The sequence below is a fragment of the Corvus kubaryi genome, unplaced genomic scaffold (genome assembly GCF_017639235.1).
Source record: "Corvus kubaryi isolate FWS band 111438036 unplaced genomic scaffold, C.kubaryi_AGA036_p1.0 74, whole genome shotgun sequence".
Taxonomy (NCBI): Eukaryota; Metazoa; Chordata; class Aves; order Passeriformes; family Corvidae; genus Corvus; species Corvus kubaryi.
Genome location: NW_024582061.1, coordinates 17,898,083 through 17,914,991, shown reverse-complemented (window position 1 = coordinate 17,914,991; position 16,909 = coordinate 17,898,083). Strand labels below are relative to the sequence as shown.

Genomic DNA, 16,909 nt, shown 5'->3' with positions numbered 1-16,909 from the left:
CGCTCCCCCTTCCCTGCTCGGGGAAGCTGTGTGTTGCATCCTCCCTGCCTGGGAGCTCTTCACCGGCAGCTGGACGAAACTCTGACCATGCCGGTCTGTATTCCGGGTTGTCCCTAGGCTGTGTGCAAGTAAATAAAGAAAGCCCGGCTCTGCTACAAGCTTTGAGAAGCAGTCAAGTGAGCATTAGCAGACTTGCAGAGGAGTTTTTCTAGTCTTGGAGGGGACAGGGATAAATGAGAGTTAATGTTGAACCGGTAACCACACCTGTATGTGTTGAGAACTTAATTCAAGAAAAAAACCAAAGTGCTCTTCCTTTCCCCGTTCCTCACAAGCAGAAAATGTTTGGTACTTGAACTACTTTGTTTTTAAGGACAAAGCTCCTGCAGACAACTTTAGGAAGTAAGCAGCATTAGCCAATCAACAGGGCCCACTGTTCCAACTGGGAAGGAGAGACGCATGTCCTTAAGCTGGTTACACCTGAGCTGTTCATTCTTAGTTGAGGACACCAGTGAAGTTGTACTTGATTTAAATAGCTGTGGCTTCTCTTAATTCCAGTACACAATTCTAGAGAAAGCTTGTCTCTTACGGGAAAAGGCAGAGGGCAAGTAAGTAACTACTACTAAGAAAGTTGTGGTAGATCTAGTGATAAAAGCAAGTATCAAATACCAGTATTGATACTGCCATGGGATTTTTACATCCAGCACAAACTCGAATGTGGTTGAAACTTTTCGTATGAACCAAAGTGTTTCTAGGCAATGACGATGCTGTAACTATACTTAGCGGACTGCTCACTTTTTCTCCAGCAGGAGGGATGTACACACTGGATTGTGTTCAAATGTGGAAGACAGAAAAATCAGTAACTGATTTTAATCCCTCTGAGATCTTGTTATGCAAGTTAAAAGGTTCCTTCTGTTCATCCTGTCCTACAGCTTTGTTGTGGGCAAACAGTGCCAGTTATGACTCCTCAGAATTAGTGTAGCATAATCATGGTGCTCTCTGAAGTGAAATCTTTCTGAGCAGTTCTATGAAGGTGAAGATTGTGTTAGTGTTTAGAAGTGGTTCAGTACTTGGAGGCTGACTTTTCCCTTTGGCAGTTCCTAGTTCCATATCTGCCTTTTATTCTGTAGGTTGCCAGTATCTTAATCACATAATCAGGGAGAAATGACTCTTTCTGATGTAGTTCTGATGCAAATTCCATGTTTCCTGCGGGCGGGAGAGCATTGATTTAGGGGATTTTGGTACAATTGGGATCAGAGACTGCTTCTAAGGTAGAGACAGTGATAGAAATGCTTTATAAGAAACTTTGTATATTTTTCAGCTCTGTAGAGTCCAAATGAAAATGAATGAATCATAATGGCCCTTCTGTTACTGGGCTGTGGAATAATCAGCTGATTTACTATGTAAAACAGTGTCATAAATTATGATCCTTCTAAAGTGATTCTGGACTTTTAATTCGTGTTTAAAACCTGATGTATTCTTGGCTGTCAGTTTCATTTCTTGCTTGCTATATGGTAGAAGTTGGAAAAGCTACTCTAATATTAGGGAAGATTTAAAATTTTGAGATTTGCTTTTTCAAAGTAGGTAGTAACTAATTGGCAGTTAATGTTGTAGTTTTCAGGGTAGTATTAGATTTCAAAATTTGTTGTTTTAGTAATGTTTCAATTTAAAACTAACAGTTCAGATACTTCATTTTTATTATGCAAACTTTCTGTAGGGTGACGATTGATTTGGTTTTCTGGAAGCTGTTGTTGATTCCTCCCTTATAAGAAGCTGCTCAACTTTTTTATGACATTTCCCATTAAAGTTTAACATTACAAAATCAGGAGCTTGCCTTTCTATCTTGTAGTATTCTTGCAACTGTAGCAACCAAAGGACGGCAGGTCTGGGAAGGCAAGGACTGGTGCACAGGAATGACTTTAAATATGGCTTTAATAGGCCATGATAATAATAGTTATATAATAACGAAATGATAGAGAATCCCAAAACTGATTTGGCAGTGCAACTTATCTCCTGTTTTTATTCCAAATTTGGGTTCCAATGCTGAATCAGAAGATAGTAGAAATGTTTATTTTAAAAACTTGTGCTGTCCTTGTCCTTTAATAGGGTTGTTTTTAGAGTTAGTTCATCTTTTGGGAGGAATTATGTAAAGTTTTGGATGTGAGTAATAAGTTAGTGTGGTTGAAGGGTTTATTTGCCTCTTAAATGCTGGTGGAAGTGAAAGTGCGCTCCCATTTCTTTTTGGGGTAATTGAGGCTTGGTGCATAAAGCCCAAGTCAAAGTGGATGAGCCAGAAGCTCAAGTTGGCTTCTGTTGAACAGGCTCTAAAGGTGCTGAGGTAGTAATGTCTTAGTCTGAGAGTCATCCATCCCTTAGAAATAGTCAAAACTAAAATTTGCTTGAATTTGAGTTTTCAGTAGTGCTTAACTAATCAAATGGATAGTCAGCTGCAGCTTTGAGTGTTTGATGGAGAGAGGCAAGTTAACACTTAAGTACTAAGTTTTGCTTTATCTTTAGGCTCAACCTTTTCTCACTTCACAGTTAGAAAAGAGCCACATATGCCTAGCAGAAGATGAGGAATAGCTTTTCCCAGCTAAAAATAGAGAAAATGGTGTTTCATTAATTGAGCAGTATTTTATATTTAGTTGTGTCCGCAGGAAATATGTACATGGCTTTAATTTATGTTTCAGGAGTAACTATAGCCTCTATTAATTTTTTCTCTAAATACTCAGTCTGGAAAATGTATTATAATTATGTGGTGTTTGCAGTTTTGCCTAGCTTACCTTCCTCATTACATTGGTCTTGATACTACTGAGCTAGTTGGGTCACCAGTTAGTCAATATACTGGCTTTTCATACTATGGAGGAAGGATCTTGCTTTTCTGAACTTAGCGGGTTTTGTTCTTCATAACTGTTCATTTATTCATTGGTGAGTAGTCCACATGCAGTAAAATTAGTTGCCATCCATAGACTTCTGCAGAATGGAATTCCATTCCACTCTATTTTAGCAGCCTGGTACCTTCCTCCTTCCAGCAATTACTGTATTTATGTGAACTCCGATTTGAAGGAGGCAGCCCTGTTTTTCCGCTATCACTTATTAAAACAACCAAAAGCACTGTGTATACCCTGTTCATTGACTTCGTCTTGGTGAAAGCCTCTTTCGAAAAAAATAAAACAAAAAATTGGGGGAGGAATACTCCCTACTTATTTGTATAGCTGGAATATTAAATCTCTCTTGTGACTAACATAGTTATGATCACTGAAATTAACTCTTGCACTGTAATTTTTTTTCTTTAGATAAAACAATTACATTAATAATGGTTATAATTTACTGAGCTTATTAGTTTTCTGGCTGCTTCCCTCCTGGTTAGCACACTAGGTGCATCTTGTCTGTTGTATCTAGAAGAATCATAACACCTGTTAGAGGGACCGGTGGAAGGAGAGGTAAAAGAAGTTGTGATTAGAGAGAGTTCTTTCTAACCTCAAATGGCCATAATTCTCTCTTACGCTTACACTTTTAGTTGAGGTTGTAGTGGAATGCTTTGAAAAATACAAATCTGAGTATTTCTCTTAACTCTTCTGGTTTTATTCTCATCAGAAGAAAAGTAGCTAGATGATAATTCAATGATCAAAGTACTTTTTAGAGATTAAGCATAAATTCTGACTACTTAGTCATCAGAGTATTCTTTTTTGACATTTAATAGGCTTTGAGATGCACTCTGTGTTTCTTATGGAATGAATGTGTAACTTTTGCATTTTTCAGAAGAAATCAGTTCATTTAGAGGATCCATTTAATGATGAGCAACGTGAGCGACATGAAGTAGAAATGCTTGCCAAGAAGTTCGAGGCAAAATACGTGAGTTACTGCACTTTGCTAAAATATACAAATATTTAAGAGTGATAACAGACAATGCTGGGGTTTTTTTCCTGAATAAGGCTGCTAATGTAGTGTCATATGATTTCTGTACATTTCAGAGATGACTGTCTCACTGTATTTCATTTAAGTACCTTGAAGCTGCCACAAGCTTATCCCACAAGTCTGCTAAATAGATTTGTCTATAGATGTTATAGCTTGTGAAGCTATTCTTGGAAAAGCTTCCTATATAAATACAACTTGGTAATAGGAGCGGGTCAATATTCATGCTCTATGCTGCGCTGGAGGAAAGAATTTTATGTAATGCTGTTGTGCACTATTGAACAGCTCTTCTCTTTGGGCTAAATACTGATGAGTCTTGATGAATTCCTGAGTAGTTTGGAATGTTTCCATAGGAAGTTATTTGTTAAATAGTAAGTCATTGCTCGATGAATGTCTTGTAGCTGCCAGCTGCCTAAAGGTATCTACTGGCTCCTGAAAATGTAGTGTGAGTGACTTGAACAACACTGGCTAGTAACATTAAGAGGCTTTCACTAGAAAATGAAGGTAGAAATCAGAAAATGTTGACAAAAACCACACCCAAACAGGTCTTTAAGAATTCGTATGGGTAGGGTTGGGTGATTAAGTCTGAGCTGGCAATCAGAGCTCATCATCATGCTGGGGCATGTTGATATTCTGGATTACTAATAGAATGCCTCAAGAATAAAGAAGGGAAACAAGAGCAGTCATTTGTATCTTTTGCTATTAGTGTACATATTAAAATCTTTTATGTCTGATTTATTTGGATTTTTTTTCTGGCAAAGGCAGATTTTTCTAAGTGCCCAATCTATACATTCTGCAGAAGTAATTACTATTTCAAGGCATGTTAGTTGTGATACATAACAAAATTAATCCTTAAACTGAAAAGAATCATTCTCCAATACGAATTGAGAAGGCTGTTCCAAAATGCTGTTTGCCTTTAATTTCAATGATAAATAATTTTTTGAATGTGAGAGAAAACTGTTTCTACCGTACTTTTTTAGAAAACTCATTTCCACTGCACAGGTTAAGGATTTTATGTCTGAAACAAGTTGCTTAACTACAGTAGGTGAAAGTCAATGTTAGCATGTAAAGCAATATATGTAGGAGGGAGTGGTAGTGGAAGTAATCTAATTTTACATATATGTTTGTGTACATCAAAGCTGAACATGTACTTTTATGGACAAAATATGTTATTAGACTTAAGAAAACCTAAGAGTTCAATGTTCAGTAGTCACAGAAAGAGGCAAATGGATGCCCTTAACCATTAGAAAGCAGTAGGTAACAAAAAGTTACAATTTTCAACAGTTTAAATTCATGGTGCACTTGCATCTTGTTTCCTTCTCTTTCATTCTCTGACTTGCCTTTCGTCCCTTCCATCCCCATGAAAGGGAACGTCTTCTATATAAAGAACCACATACTAGGTTAGAGTCACTAAGCATGAAGGGTGGAGGGATTTAGATTCCTTGTGTTAGATACTCCCTGTCCCTTCTCTTCCAATATAAGAGCCATCAGCCTCTACTTGCCATCCATGCTCAGAGAAATTGCATCTTTGTACACTGACTCAGTACAATTGCTCATGTTCTGACAGCATCCAGCCATCTTCTGCCTCTTGTGGTGAGACATTCACTCCTTAGCTTTAACTGGAGTAGGGATCCCATGTAGTAGATAGATACTCATTCTCAAGTGAGCTAGTGGCTGCAGGATAATCTTGTTAGCTGGAGCTACATCGTAACACTCCTTAACAGTGCTTTAGTGTCAAAGTAATCACTGGTTGTATGAGGAAAAAAATAGAGAGGTTTTTTTCAGGTTTGCAGGAAGTACTATATCCTCCTCTAACTAATTAGGTATTACTTACCTAAGATACCTGTTTTAAAATGTAGTCAAACAATGTTTTTAATCATAACGTGTGGCAGTACTTCTGGAAAATGCACAAAGAACAGTCTGCCCTGAAGGCTTTTTACTTCTTTTCAGATAAATTCCTGTACTCATAACCAAATTACTACACTATTTGATGTATTTTGCTAAGAAAAGCCTATGAATCAGTGCATTTTTGTAAAACACGGTGCATAATGTACCATTTGTTTACTAGATTATTCAGAACTTTCCTGTAATTGCTGCACATACTGAACACCAGCATAAAAAATCTGCTCTGAAGGCTTCCCATTTTCATTGCTTTGATTGCTCTTATTCTCTAGATAAAATCACTGTTGTGAGCACATGATACTGAACCTTGGACAATATTGTACATACGTAAGAATTTATCTTGGATCAAAATGAAGATTCATCTAAGGGATGGTAGCATAGTCTCTGCCACTAGTGGAATCTCGAAAGTGTACTAGAGCAAGAGTGCATTGACATTACTTCACTGTGCCTGTCTGGCAGTCTGTGTTGTGTCCTCATTTTTCTCAAGGCCAAAGGTTACATGTTCAGTCTTTTATCACTTTCTGCCAGAAATCTACCAGATCATTACTGGATTTCTGTGTTCCACAGCACCAGAGTACCATGATGACTGTCATACAAGCCCACACTTTGTGTTTAAGCCTGATGAGTTCACCTAGTGCTCCACTGTTTCTGTATTGTAAGAAAAAGAGAAATACTTCTGGTTCTTCTGCACATTGCATGTGATTTTCGTGTTATCATCTAAATCCAGCCCTTCTGTTCTCCAGCTGTAGTGTCTTAACATTGTTATTGTATGGAAGTGGTATTTTTTACATTTAAACATCCTTGTTGATTTACTGTTCCCTTTTTTGTTCTGATTTCTTTTTTTAAATTAAAGGATATTAATGGTATGATGCCCTGATTTGTCAGTGTTATAATGATGACTTCTGGTTTGAGTCTCTGTTCCTTTTTTTTAAGTAAGTTCCAACTCGTACTTTTTGGACCATTCTTGATTAAGCAAATGTCTGAACTGTATGGTTTGTTTGGTTTGTTTTTTTTTTTTGCTTAGGTTGTACTTACTTTGTGTGGATTACCTTGCTTTATTGATACTGAATTCAACTGCCTATTCATCATACTAAATTTAGAGCAACTGTGAGGTCTTTCAGTGATTCTTCAGTTGTCTTTTTCCTTTACTCTCCTCAGTAAATTGTCATCTTAGACCCCTTCCCTTCCCCAACTCTTTACCTGCTCTGTTAGTTCTAAAGGTGAATGAATGCATACACCATAGTCATTTTACTGATCACTTTCTTTGCCAAAATGAGATACCTATTCTTACCCTTTCTTTCCTAGTTGTAGATCAGACATCAGTTTAAGTGGACCTTCCTTATCTCATGACAGTTTCTTGTCTCTAAGGATCTTTGGACCTTTTTTCAAGTAGTTGAAATAGTTTTTTCTACCAACATTCCTTCCTGCTTTGTATGATCTTGTGGCTGCTGGTTCTGTTGTTTATAGCTTTCATTAACTTACCCAGTATAAAGACCTGGTTTACTGGTTTATAGATTCTGCTGTGGCCCTTCTAAGATTCTTCAGGTATTGGCATTGTATTTGCCACCCACCTTCTAGTCCTGTTGAGCAAAGGTTGTTTAAACCCAAGGTTACATGATGCAGTTAATATCTTGAAGTCATCTTTGGATTTTTAAATACTTGCATGAGTGGTATTTGCAGCTTCAGGAACTAGACACCTTAATTTGCTCTAGTACTGTGACTACTTATGTTCTGGGACAAAAAGGGTGGAGGAAAGCTGCAGTGGTGTAAGTTCCCTGAAGTGCTGCATGGTGGATACTGACACAGATAATCCCTTCATTCTTCTGCCATAGTTTTGCATCCTTAACATCTTGATCATATGAACTCTCAACACAGTTCCTTAAACATAATGGGTTAGAGCCAGGTCTGAAGGAAAATCTCTTAATTATACACACAGTGGTTCAGATATTTTCATGTGTCTGAATAACGTACTATTTTAAGACTGCTTTTGTTCATTCAGCCATTATAAGGCTTTTTTGTTGTTGTTACTACTTTTGTTCTGTATCTGGTTTTCTGACTCTCAGGCAGTTAGAATATATTGGAAATGTAAAATTTTTTTTACTGCCCTTGTGTTATACTGAAATCATAGAATCATAGGATAACCATTGATGCAAAAAGATTTTAGACTAGTAAACAACGATGTTGATGGTTACTAGCAAGATATGTAGTACAGAGATGGGTTGCATTACACATTAGTGACATCAGTACAGGTGAAGTATGGTTTATGAAGTACTCTTAGACTGCTGGCACCTAAGTCAGAATCATGAATTATATAAGCTTTTGCACTGGAGTTTAATCAGAATTTTAAAGTGCTGCCTTTTTCTAACTTTTTTTCTTCTCTCATCCATCTCATGCAAACTTTTTTTTTTTTAAAAGTACGGCATATTTTGGAAATGTGCAGTCATTTAGATGTTTTTCCAGATGAGTGACTGTAGGAGATGATAGGACTGATAGGAATACTTAGCTTGGAGTGTAGCTTGGAAATGTGAATTAAAAACAGAACTCACTTTGGAGGTTTTTCTCCTAGGACTATTGCATTTGTTTATTTAAGTATATGTGAGAGATTCTTGTTTGCAAGAGCAGGTGCTTTACTTTGTTACAAACTTGCATTCTCTCAAAATGTTGATAAAATAGAGGTGCTCAGATGCTTACGCCTCTCATAAAAGAGCAAGAGTGAAACCACCTTTGAACAGCATCTGCATTCTCATAATAAGTGCACTGTGATATTTGGATGTCACAGCTAGAACGACTCACTTGCTCTAAGAATGCTCAGAGCTGTAGGGTGCAGGCAGAGAAGTTTGCAGACAGGAGCAAGTCTTGAATTCATGGAAGTTGCCATTTTAATGAGGGCAGTGCTTTTTTGGGAATTTTATCTTTTAAGACTTTTATTGATGATTTTGACAATATATGTGAGCTAGAAAACTAGGCCTTAGATATTAAGAAGATTTTTGTGTAACTTTTAAGTTTAGATTTCCTGATTATTTGAGCTGGCTGTGAGTCTTTACGTGACTTAACAATGAAATTTCCACATGAAAAAAATACCTACAGGTTAAAATCAATTTTACTGTCTCCTGGAGATAAGTGAACCCATCCATAGTTTGTGATGCAGCTTCTGGCTTTAATAATCAAGTAACATTTTGTGTTTTAAAACTCAACTTTTTATGTGCTATAGAGAATTAACCCATCTTGTGTAGGGAAACACTTTACTGAACGCTGGGCTATCAGTATTTTCCCTTGTAATGACCCTGTAACATACTGAAAACCTTAACGCTTTCTGAATTATCCCAGCCCTTCTATCACTATGCTTTAAAACCATAGGACAGGGAAACATCTCCAAATAGGAAATGCGAGAAAGATCTTGGTCTTGCAGAAAAAGGTAGCTAGTGACTGCCTTTCAGGGATGATTCTGGTGAGGCATGTTTGCCAGAATGCATCCACATGTGGAAGTTTTCATTAGTCATCTAGACCATCTTCAAGGAAGCATTCAAGAAAGCAAAACTGCTAATTCCTTGAATGGCTATTCCTCCAATGCCTTATGCTTTGTAGGCTTTAGTACATTGCTTCCACGTTTTCTAAGTGATGTAACAGTTGCTTTGTTTTCAGGGTGGAAAGCCACATAAACATCGGAAAGATCGCCTGCAGGATTTAATCGATATAGGTTATGGCTACGATGAAACGGACCCTTTCATTGATAATTCTGAAGCGGTAAGTAAGCCTCATCAAAGCAGCAAGAAATCATGAGACAGTACTTTATCTTTTCAACAGAGAAGAAAGGTAAGGGAAAATACTTTGTACCTGTCTATAACTGATGTAAATACAAAGGGCATCCTACTTTGGGAGACCAATGAATTATTGTATAGGTAGTCTTATTCAAGATATTATGCACTGAAGAATTAAAGAAGCCATTCCAGGATCAAATAATTTTCCAGCTTTAGAAATTAAAATATTTTTGTGTGCTTCATTTACTGCTGACTGAAATTACACTGGCTCTGTTTAGTTTCTTGTACTAGCTCTCTGGATTATTAGTGGGTTACTGGCATTAGATTTCCTGCATTAGATCAGGAAGCTATTTTCTTCTTAAGAACCAGTAAGAATAGGATGGTTACTCTAAACATTGACTGAATGTCTGAAAAATTTGAGACAAAACAGGTTAAGCAGCAGGATATTACTGCTTACTTTGAATATTTTTCAGAAATGAAAGTACATCTTGAGGTAAAAAAAAAAACATACTAGTTTGGTGCAGGCAGTATCAAGGATATCAGAAGGTTTTAAGAGGGCATTTGAAGATATCTTAGAGGTGATATATGAAATTATGAAAATGAGGAAAAAGCTTAGAAAAAAGAGTGGATGATCTAAAAGCTCAGAAACCTCCTATAATTCTTCTTTATTAAGTGTCAGAAAGAAGTAGGTGTACAGTTTAGTCAAGTAAGAAAAAACCCCACAAATAATAGCTGTTGCTTGCCAGCCTTCTGTTTCTTCCGGTGCTGAGTGACACTGGACAAAGCAGCAATGATCTGCTGTGAGGAGGAGGGAGCTGGAATTCTGAGTGGGAGAGAAAAGATTGTGAAAAGGAGTTGTGAGAAAAGAGTAAGAAAAGTACATAAGTGCATTGCTTAGCATTACGTTATGTTAAGCCTGCATTTAAGTTCTAAAACTTCACAGTAAAGAGCTGTAAACTGAGCTGTGAGGTTTCTAGCATGTAGATGTTGCAATGAGTGATCCTATGACCTGTGTGAGGTGCACAGAAAGTGTCTGCAGAGCTGATACCTTTTTGAGAAAAAGTTCAGCAGTTACCCACAGGGCATAGCAGGCTGAGTTCATCTATGTGCATTGGTAGTTTTTGAAGTAGGTCTGAAGCTGTGTGAAAAGAGAGTTTGTTGTAAGGTGCTTATTGTAACTTGTATTAGTTTGTCGTTTTTCTTGGTCTAGATGAAAATTTTACTTGAACCTGCCAGTATTAAACTGTCCTATCATTATCCCACAAGTTTTGGTTGTGCTGCTGGAACAGTATTGGGGTCTAGGCTTTCATACGCCTTTTCCAAAGGTCAGATTCTGGTCTCTAGTTTGGTAGGAACAGGTGTGCTTCTTTTCTGCTGAGAAACCACTTGAGCCTATAGCTTTATCTGATTTCTTACTGTTGCTTAAGTTCATCATCTTAGCTTTTGAAACTTTATGATACTCAACCCAAGTTCTGGCTTGGTTTTCCTGGATTTACTGTGACCTATCACAGATCTGATGGGAGATTTGGAACACTTGCAGTACTTATAACACAGGTCTCTGTCAAGGTACGAGTCTGGTGTATTAATACTTAGCATATTGTGCCTCCTTCCAGCACTGGTGGTGCTACCAGCAGCAGATCTGGTAGATTTGCAGGAGCATTTACTTCTATCTCTTGCCAGAGTCCTTGCAAAATGTACAAAAGGCAGTTGTTAGAGGACCAGATGGTTGCATCATGTGCTAGCTGTGGAAGCTATTGGAGAGAATGGTGTATTCTCTAAAGATTGCTCTCCTCAACAAATCATTATGCCGAATACGGACTAGTGAGAGACCATCTCTGTTTTGCTTTTATCCCCATTTTTATACAGAAAACAAGAAAAAAAATAGCGTGCCAGCTGCAGTCCAAGTTGCTGTTGCAGAGCTTAAGAGTCCTGTAATGTAGGAGTTAAAGTCCAGCAAAACCTCTAATTCCATCATTCTATCTTGGACGCAAGAGAAATGTTCAGAAAGAAAATCTACATGTCTGGCTTGCTCATCTTCTGTGTGGGCAGCTGTGAAATTGCTGTGTATCCTGAGATGTGTCAGAGCCAAGCCCAGGCTGGACTTCTTTTTAGAAGACACACTCTTACACATAAAAAGCTATAATATCCTGCGCACAAATACTTGAAAAGTGAATGAGTGCCTCTTTAATTGCTCTAGGATTAGCTTGTGTCTATGCCCCAAAAAAAAAAATTAAATCTTCCTCAGAATTTTAGTCCTTTTTCTTGTCACAGTTGTGAAAGAAACACTGAGCTCTTTGGCACTGAAACAGATTTATTCCATAGCTTTAGAGATATTTTCCTTCTAAAAACAGATTTTGAGGTAAATGCATTTGCAGGCAAGCAGGAAATCTATATGACTAGCTGTTCTTGAGTTGAGCATTTTGACTGTAGTCAGTGGATTGTGATAATTCCAGTAAAAAAAGTAAATCAAGACCATCTTACTATTGTTTCTAACTGCTCTGTAGGGGTTAGTCTGATAGTCCTAATCTTTGCTTATCTTAATGGACCTACACAAAGTGTCCATAACATGCAAAGAAAGCTGTCCCTCCTCAGTGTTTCCACTGCTTTGATGTAGAAAATAGGTTTTGCTGTAGTGTAAGCTGCCCAGAACTACATTCTTTGTGGAATGGAATGTCTGTAGAATTTTTCACCCATTCTATTTGTCCTGCACGCACATGCGTGTCCAGCCAGATCAGGCTGATTACTTACTTGCTCTTGTGATGACCTCTGATTATTTGGTTGGTTGAATACCTTCCTTGTAATGTAAGCTTTATATAGCCAGAGACTGCAAGGGAACACACTGCTCTCTGAGCTTTCTTCTATGCAGTATAGAAGAGGGGAATTTAAAATAATATATGGTGTTAATGAAAACTTACACTGTTTTCTCTTACTCGGAGGTAACAAGGCTTGGATATCTAAACCAAATACTTCCCCTGTTCCAAGTAGGGGACGGTAGAAAAAGAACCATCGACCTAGAAATCTGTAAGCTGTGTCTTTTGAAGCAGTGATACCAGGTAGCCACACTGGCAGGAATTGAAGCAAAATGTGAATGTCAAGAGCAGTGGGAAGCAGGTAGTTCAGTTCTTCAGACACCCAGGCCCCTGTGTAAATATTTGACCTAGTCTGTTATATTCGTGGTTCCATAGTAGCCTTGTAAACACCGATGTAAAGAGTCCTGTGCTGCTCACTAGAGAAAACCAGCCTGTCAATGGTTTCTCATACGTGGAAAGTTTCTCCAAAACAGGTACTTCAGCTTAAAGGAAGAACTTGCTTTTCTTTAGCTACATCTTGCCTCAAGAGCTCAGATCATCTTAGAAGACAACCTTTCAAAGATTTTGTGTTGGTTTTAGTAACTCTGGACACAGTGTTAAAAGCATTGCTCTTTTTCTATCTGGGTTCTCTAGAATACTTTCCATAATTTAAGGGCTTGGTCTCTGCAAAAATTCTGTGTCATGATACACAGTTTTCACACACTTCCAGGACAAATTTGTCTTCATCTTGTAATCCTCAGACTTTGAAAGGTATGAGATTTAATATCCTCTTCTCTCCTACCCTGGCTGCCCCTAAAACATGAAGCTGATGGGATACCAGTAAGGTTATCTTGCACAAGACTCTTGAATATCGGAGAAACTTTTCTCCGGTGAGAATAGTATCTCTTCAGGGAATAGCAGCTCAGTGTGTTAATGGAAATTTTTACCATTTTTGTGAGGTTCTGGGCCAGATGTAGTTTCAGGCCAACTTGGTATTATTCTCTCCTTCTTACTAGTCTTTAGAGTTTGTTCTATGCATAGCTATGGAAAGGAGTGTTGTTTCTTTGAAAGATCACTGTCTCTTAAAAAAACCTAACAAAACAACCAAGCTATCAACCTGCAAATGTTTGAGGCATATACAGAAAAACACTCCATAGGATCCATTATTAAACATACTTTCATGGTGTATTGAGAGAAACCGAACACTGTGGCATTTTTCATCTGGAAAAGGCTGCCTTTGTAGAACTCAGTCACAAACCTCATCCACACTGAATACGTGAGGGTGGATTAAAGCTTCTGTTTTTAAGAGGTTCACTTGCCAACTGTTTCATTGGCTTTGGATTTGTGTGTTTATATTAGTACTGTCTTCCTTGTTCACTGTCACTTTGCCCAGGCTTGGAAGTTGTGTGCTTGGGGAATAGTGCTGACTTAGCTGAGTGCACCATGTCACCTTTAATAACAAGTCTTGCATGCTTCCCATGTGTCTTCAGGGGACATCTGCCGGCTGGCCCTGATGTGTCCTGTGCATTTGACTGAGTACAAGGGCAAGTTTCAGTTTGGAGATTCATTGCTTTTTATTCTCCTCACCCCAAGATACATCAAGGTATAAAGTGGAGTATCAAACAAATAGATATTGATGCAGATGCAAGAACCAATATGGCTAGAGGAACAAAGGTAGTTGAATTTGCAGAACACGTCTGATGTTTTTTAAAGCAACAGTAATGTTTTTATGCTTCTTCTGCAAAAAGTTGTACCCTTCTTTAGGAAAGAATAAGAATAAGCTGAATAAACTGAAAATTCAGCACCTGTGTAAGTACGTGAAAAAAATTGAGCCTTGTATTTGGCCTGTGTAGTACCACTCTTTAAATTTGTAGGAGAAAGAAATAACAATGGGTGGAGCAACTTCCTGCATTTTGCTAGATTTAATTTTTTGAGGAGCACAAAATCACTTTTCGAAGTAATGGGAGCAACTAGAGGGGTAGATCATGGCCTAAGATCAGCTAGTCTTTAAGTAGATGAATTTGTTTAAGCAGTACGACAAACCAAAGCATTTCCCAAAAAATACACAAACAATGAGATTATTAATGTAATACAAAGGGAGGTTTATAACATGCCAAAATAAGATATTTGATAAGCGCATTTGTCTTAAGAGTCATATATGGAAAGTCTGCTCTTCATGTTAAATGAGGGGAAAAGAAAAGTATAACCTTTTTTCTGCAGAATCTTCTAGCAGGTTTGTAACTTGAAACCTGGAGAGATTAGGTAATACATTACATAATTATTTAACACTGAACTAGATTTTCATTGTGGGTCAGGTCAGAGCTCAAGCTCTCTAAGAATTGAGTTGTACAGATAAAAGTGGTCACATGACTGGTCATAGATTTTATAACTTTGGCTGAAATGTTTTCAAGGTGATAGGAATCCAATCTCTTTGCAGTGAAGGGGCAAAGCTAATAGCTAATAATTAGGCTAATAGCCTAATTCTGGTGACTGGTGGAAAGGTATAAAAGGTGTTGGTCAAGATGGGAACAAAACAGGAGAATTGATGTGTATTGGTACTTCTGTCAAGGTGCTCTGGTAGGCTGATGGATTACAATATCCTGACTACTGAACTAGGATTCTCCTATGAGACTACCCTGGGCCAAGTATTATATCTTTTACAATCTGTTACGCTCTTTTCTGTTGTGCTCTGCCAGCTGTCCTTTTCCCCAGCATTAAAAGAAAAACAAACCAACCAACCCACCAACTTGCCTGCGCTTTTTGGAAGAGAAACCTTCTTTCTCACAGGAAGGCTCTTTGTGCTTGCTTTTTGATGTCTCCTTGGATTAGCAAAACAGTGTTTGCTAATTGTTTTGCTAATATTGTTTCCCCTTAACCCTGTTTGAGATTTCCTTGTAGGTTCTATTACACTGTAGTTTTGGAAAGATAGTTATATTTTTGTTTGAAAACTTAGCCTTAAAGGACGGCAAAGCCAAAGAGTGCATTTCAGTTCTTTGCATCTTGAAGCATAGAGATCAATCAACTCTATATGTTTTGAAGTATCTTGAAGTAGTGAACTGTGTGGATATTTAGTCCATTTCACTGAAGGAACTGTATTTGACATAATTTCAGTAGTGTGGCTTTTATTCAGTGGGCTACTGATGATCAAAACTAAACAGTTCCCTCCACCCCAGGCTGGTTAGAGGTACCTCAAAAATAAACTAAACAAGGTACAAAAAGTATCCCCACTTATCTTTTAGGTAAGTACTATGTATTTCACAACAAATAATAAGCTATGTTTGTTACAACATTTGGACATATTTGCACCAAATCTCATTCCCATGGCTTAGAACAAGTGTTAAAAAACTTCTTCACATGTGTACTTTCGGAGGTTGTTGTCTGGAAGGGAGGTGAATGAGGAGAAGGATCACAGTAGAATATCTGAGGATTGTGGTCAAAATACCTGACCACAAGAGTAGACAATATTAGTATAGGATACTGATGTGGGTCTGGATTTCAGAACTAAATTGGTATAATCCATAGAAATTCACCATTCTTGGTAGAGTGATGAAGTTGAAACCAGTTAACGTATTTTTAAAAAGAACTAAATTATCTTTCATACCAAAACATTTAATTAGATTAATGGCACTAAAAGCACAGTAATGTAGCTCAAGGACAATAGTTTAACTTACATATGGACCTGCTTTTAGGTGGTCAGACAGTTTATCAGTCTTACTTTGTTATTTGAAGAATGATTCCATAATCAGTCATAGGACAAACCTGTGTTCACAGGAGTCGGTCAAGTCCTGTCTCTTTGTAGGTCTGAGATTTTTTTTGATTCTCTCCCTTGAAATGTGTAAGGAAGAGCAGAACACTGTAAAGGGCTTTAAACTTACTGGTGTTCATAAGATAAATTGTGTGATTTCATACACAGGAAAAACTAGTGCAAAGCAGAGGTCTTGAAAACAATTCATAAGAAGAGTTAGAATTTGCAAGAGCCATGTTCCCTTTAACTGAGAGTTCTGGAAGCACTTCAAAATGAAGCTTAATCTCTGTTGCTAATACCTTCTACAAACATACTCATTTTCTGTTCAGTTAGGGCACCGGAAAATAGTAAGCTTAGCTCAAAGTGGGGGTGTACTAGCTACACTGTGGTCTGTAGGCCCTTTTGTCTAAAATAAAACATTGAGTTAAAAGTTATACCTTGTTCAGTAGGCGCAGGGTAAAAACAGATTTTGGTAAAGTAGTCTTACTCAAGGGTTAAGAGGAACCGAATGTCAGAAAGGTCTTTTAAAGTCTGAGTAAATTCATAGTTGTCAACAGCTGTTGAAACCTCAACTGCTTAGTTACACATCCACATCTTGCTGATCTTATTTGCCTGTTGACTATGATGGAATACGTTCAGTCTGTACGTTGAATGAATTCTGCCTTTCTTGTTGCCTTGTTCCGATGGATCTGTGCCACGCAGCATGTTGATCGTTCGAATAATTTGCTGTGATTCATGCCTTCCTCATTTGCAGACTGTCTTTAATCCTCATTTGTGTGTTACTCAGGCCTTTCTGTACAGCT

At 37.7% G+C, this 16,909-nt stretch overlaps 1 protein-coding gene across 1 annotated transcript in view; it reads left to right on the top strand.

Annotated features, from left to right (window-relative positions):
* Window positions 1-16,909, top strand: part of UBN2 (ubinuclein 2) — a 55,891-nt gene that overhangs the window by 4,266 nt on the left and 34,716 nt on the right. The window contains exons 4-5 of the mRNA XM_042051027.1: window positions 3,760-3,852; window positions 9,457-9,558. Coding sequence (XP_041906961.1) covers window positions 3,823-3,852; window positions 9,457-9,558 — 132 coding nt within the window. The 5' untranslated portion in view covers window positions 3,760-3,822. The remainder of the gene's footprint in view (window positions 1-3,759; window positions 3,853-9,456; window positions 9,559-16,909) is intronic.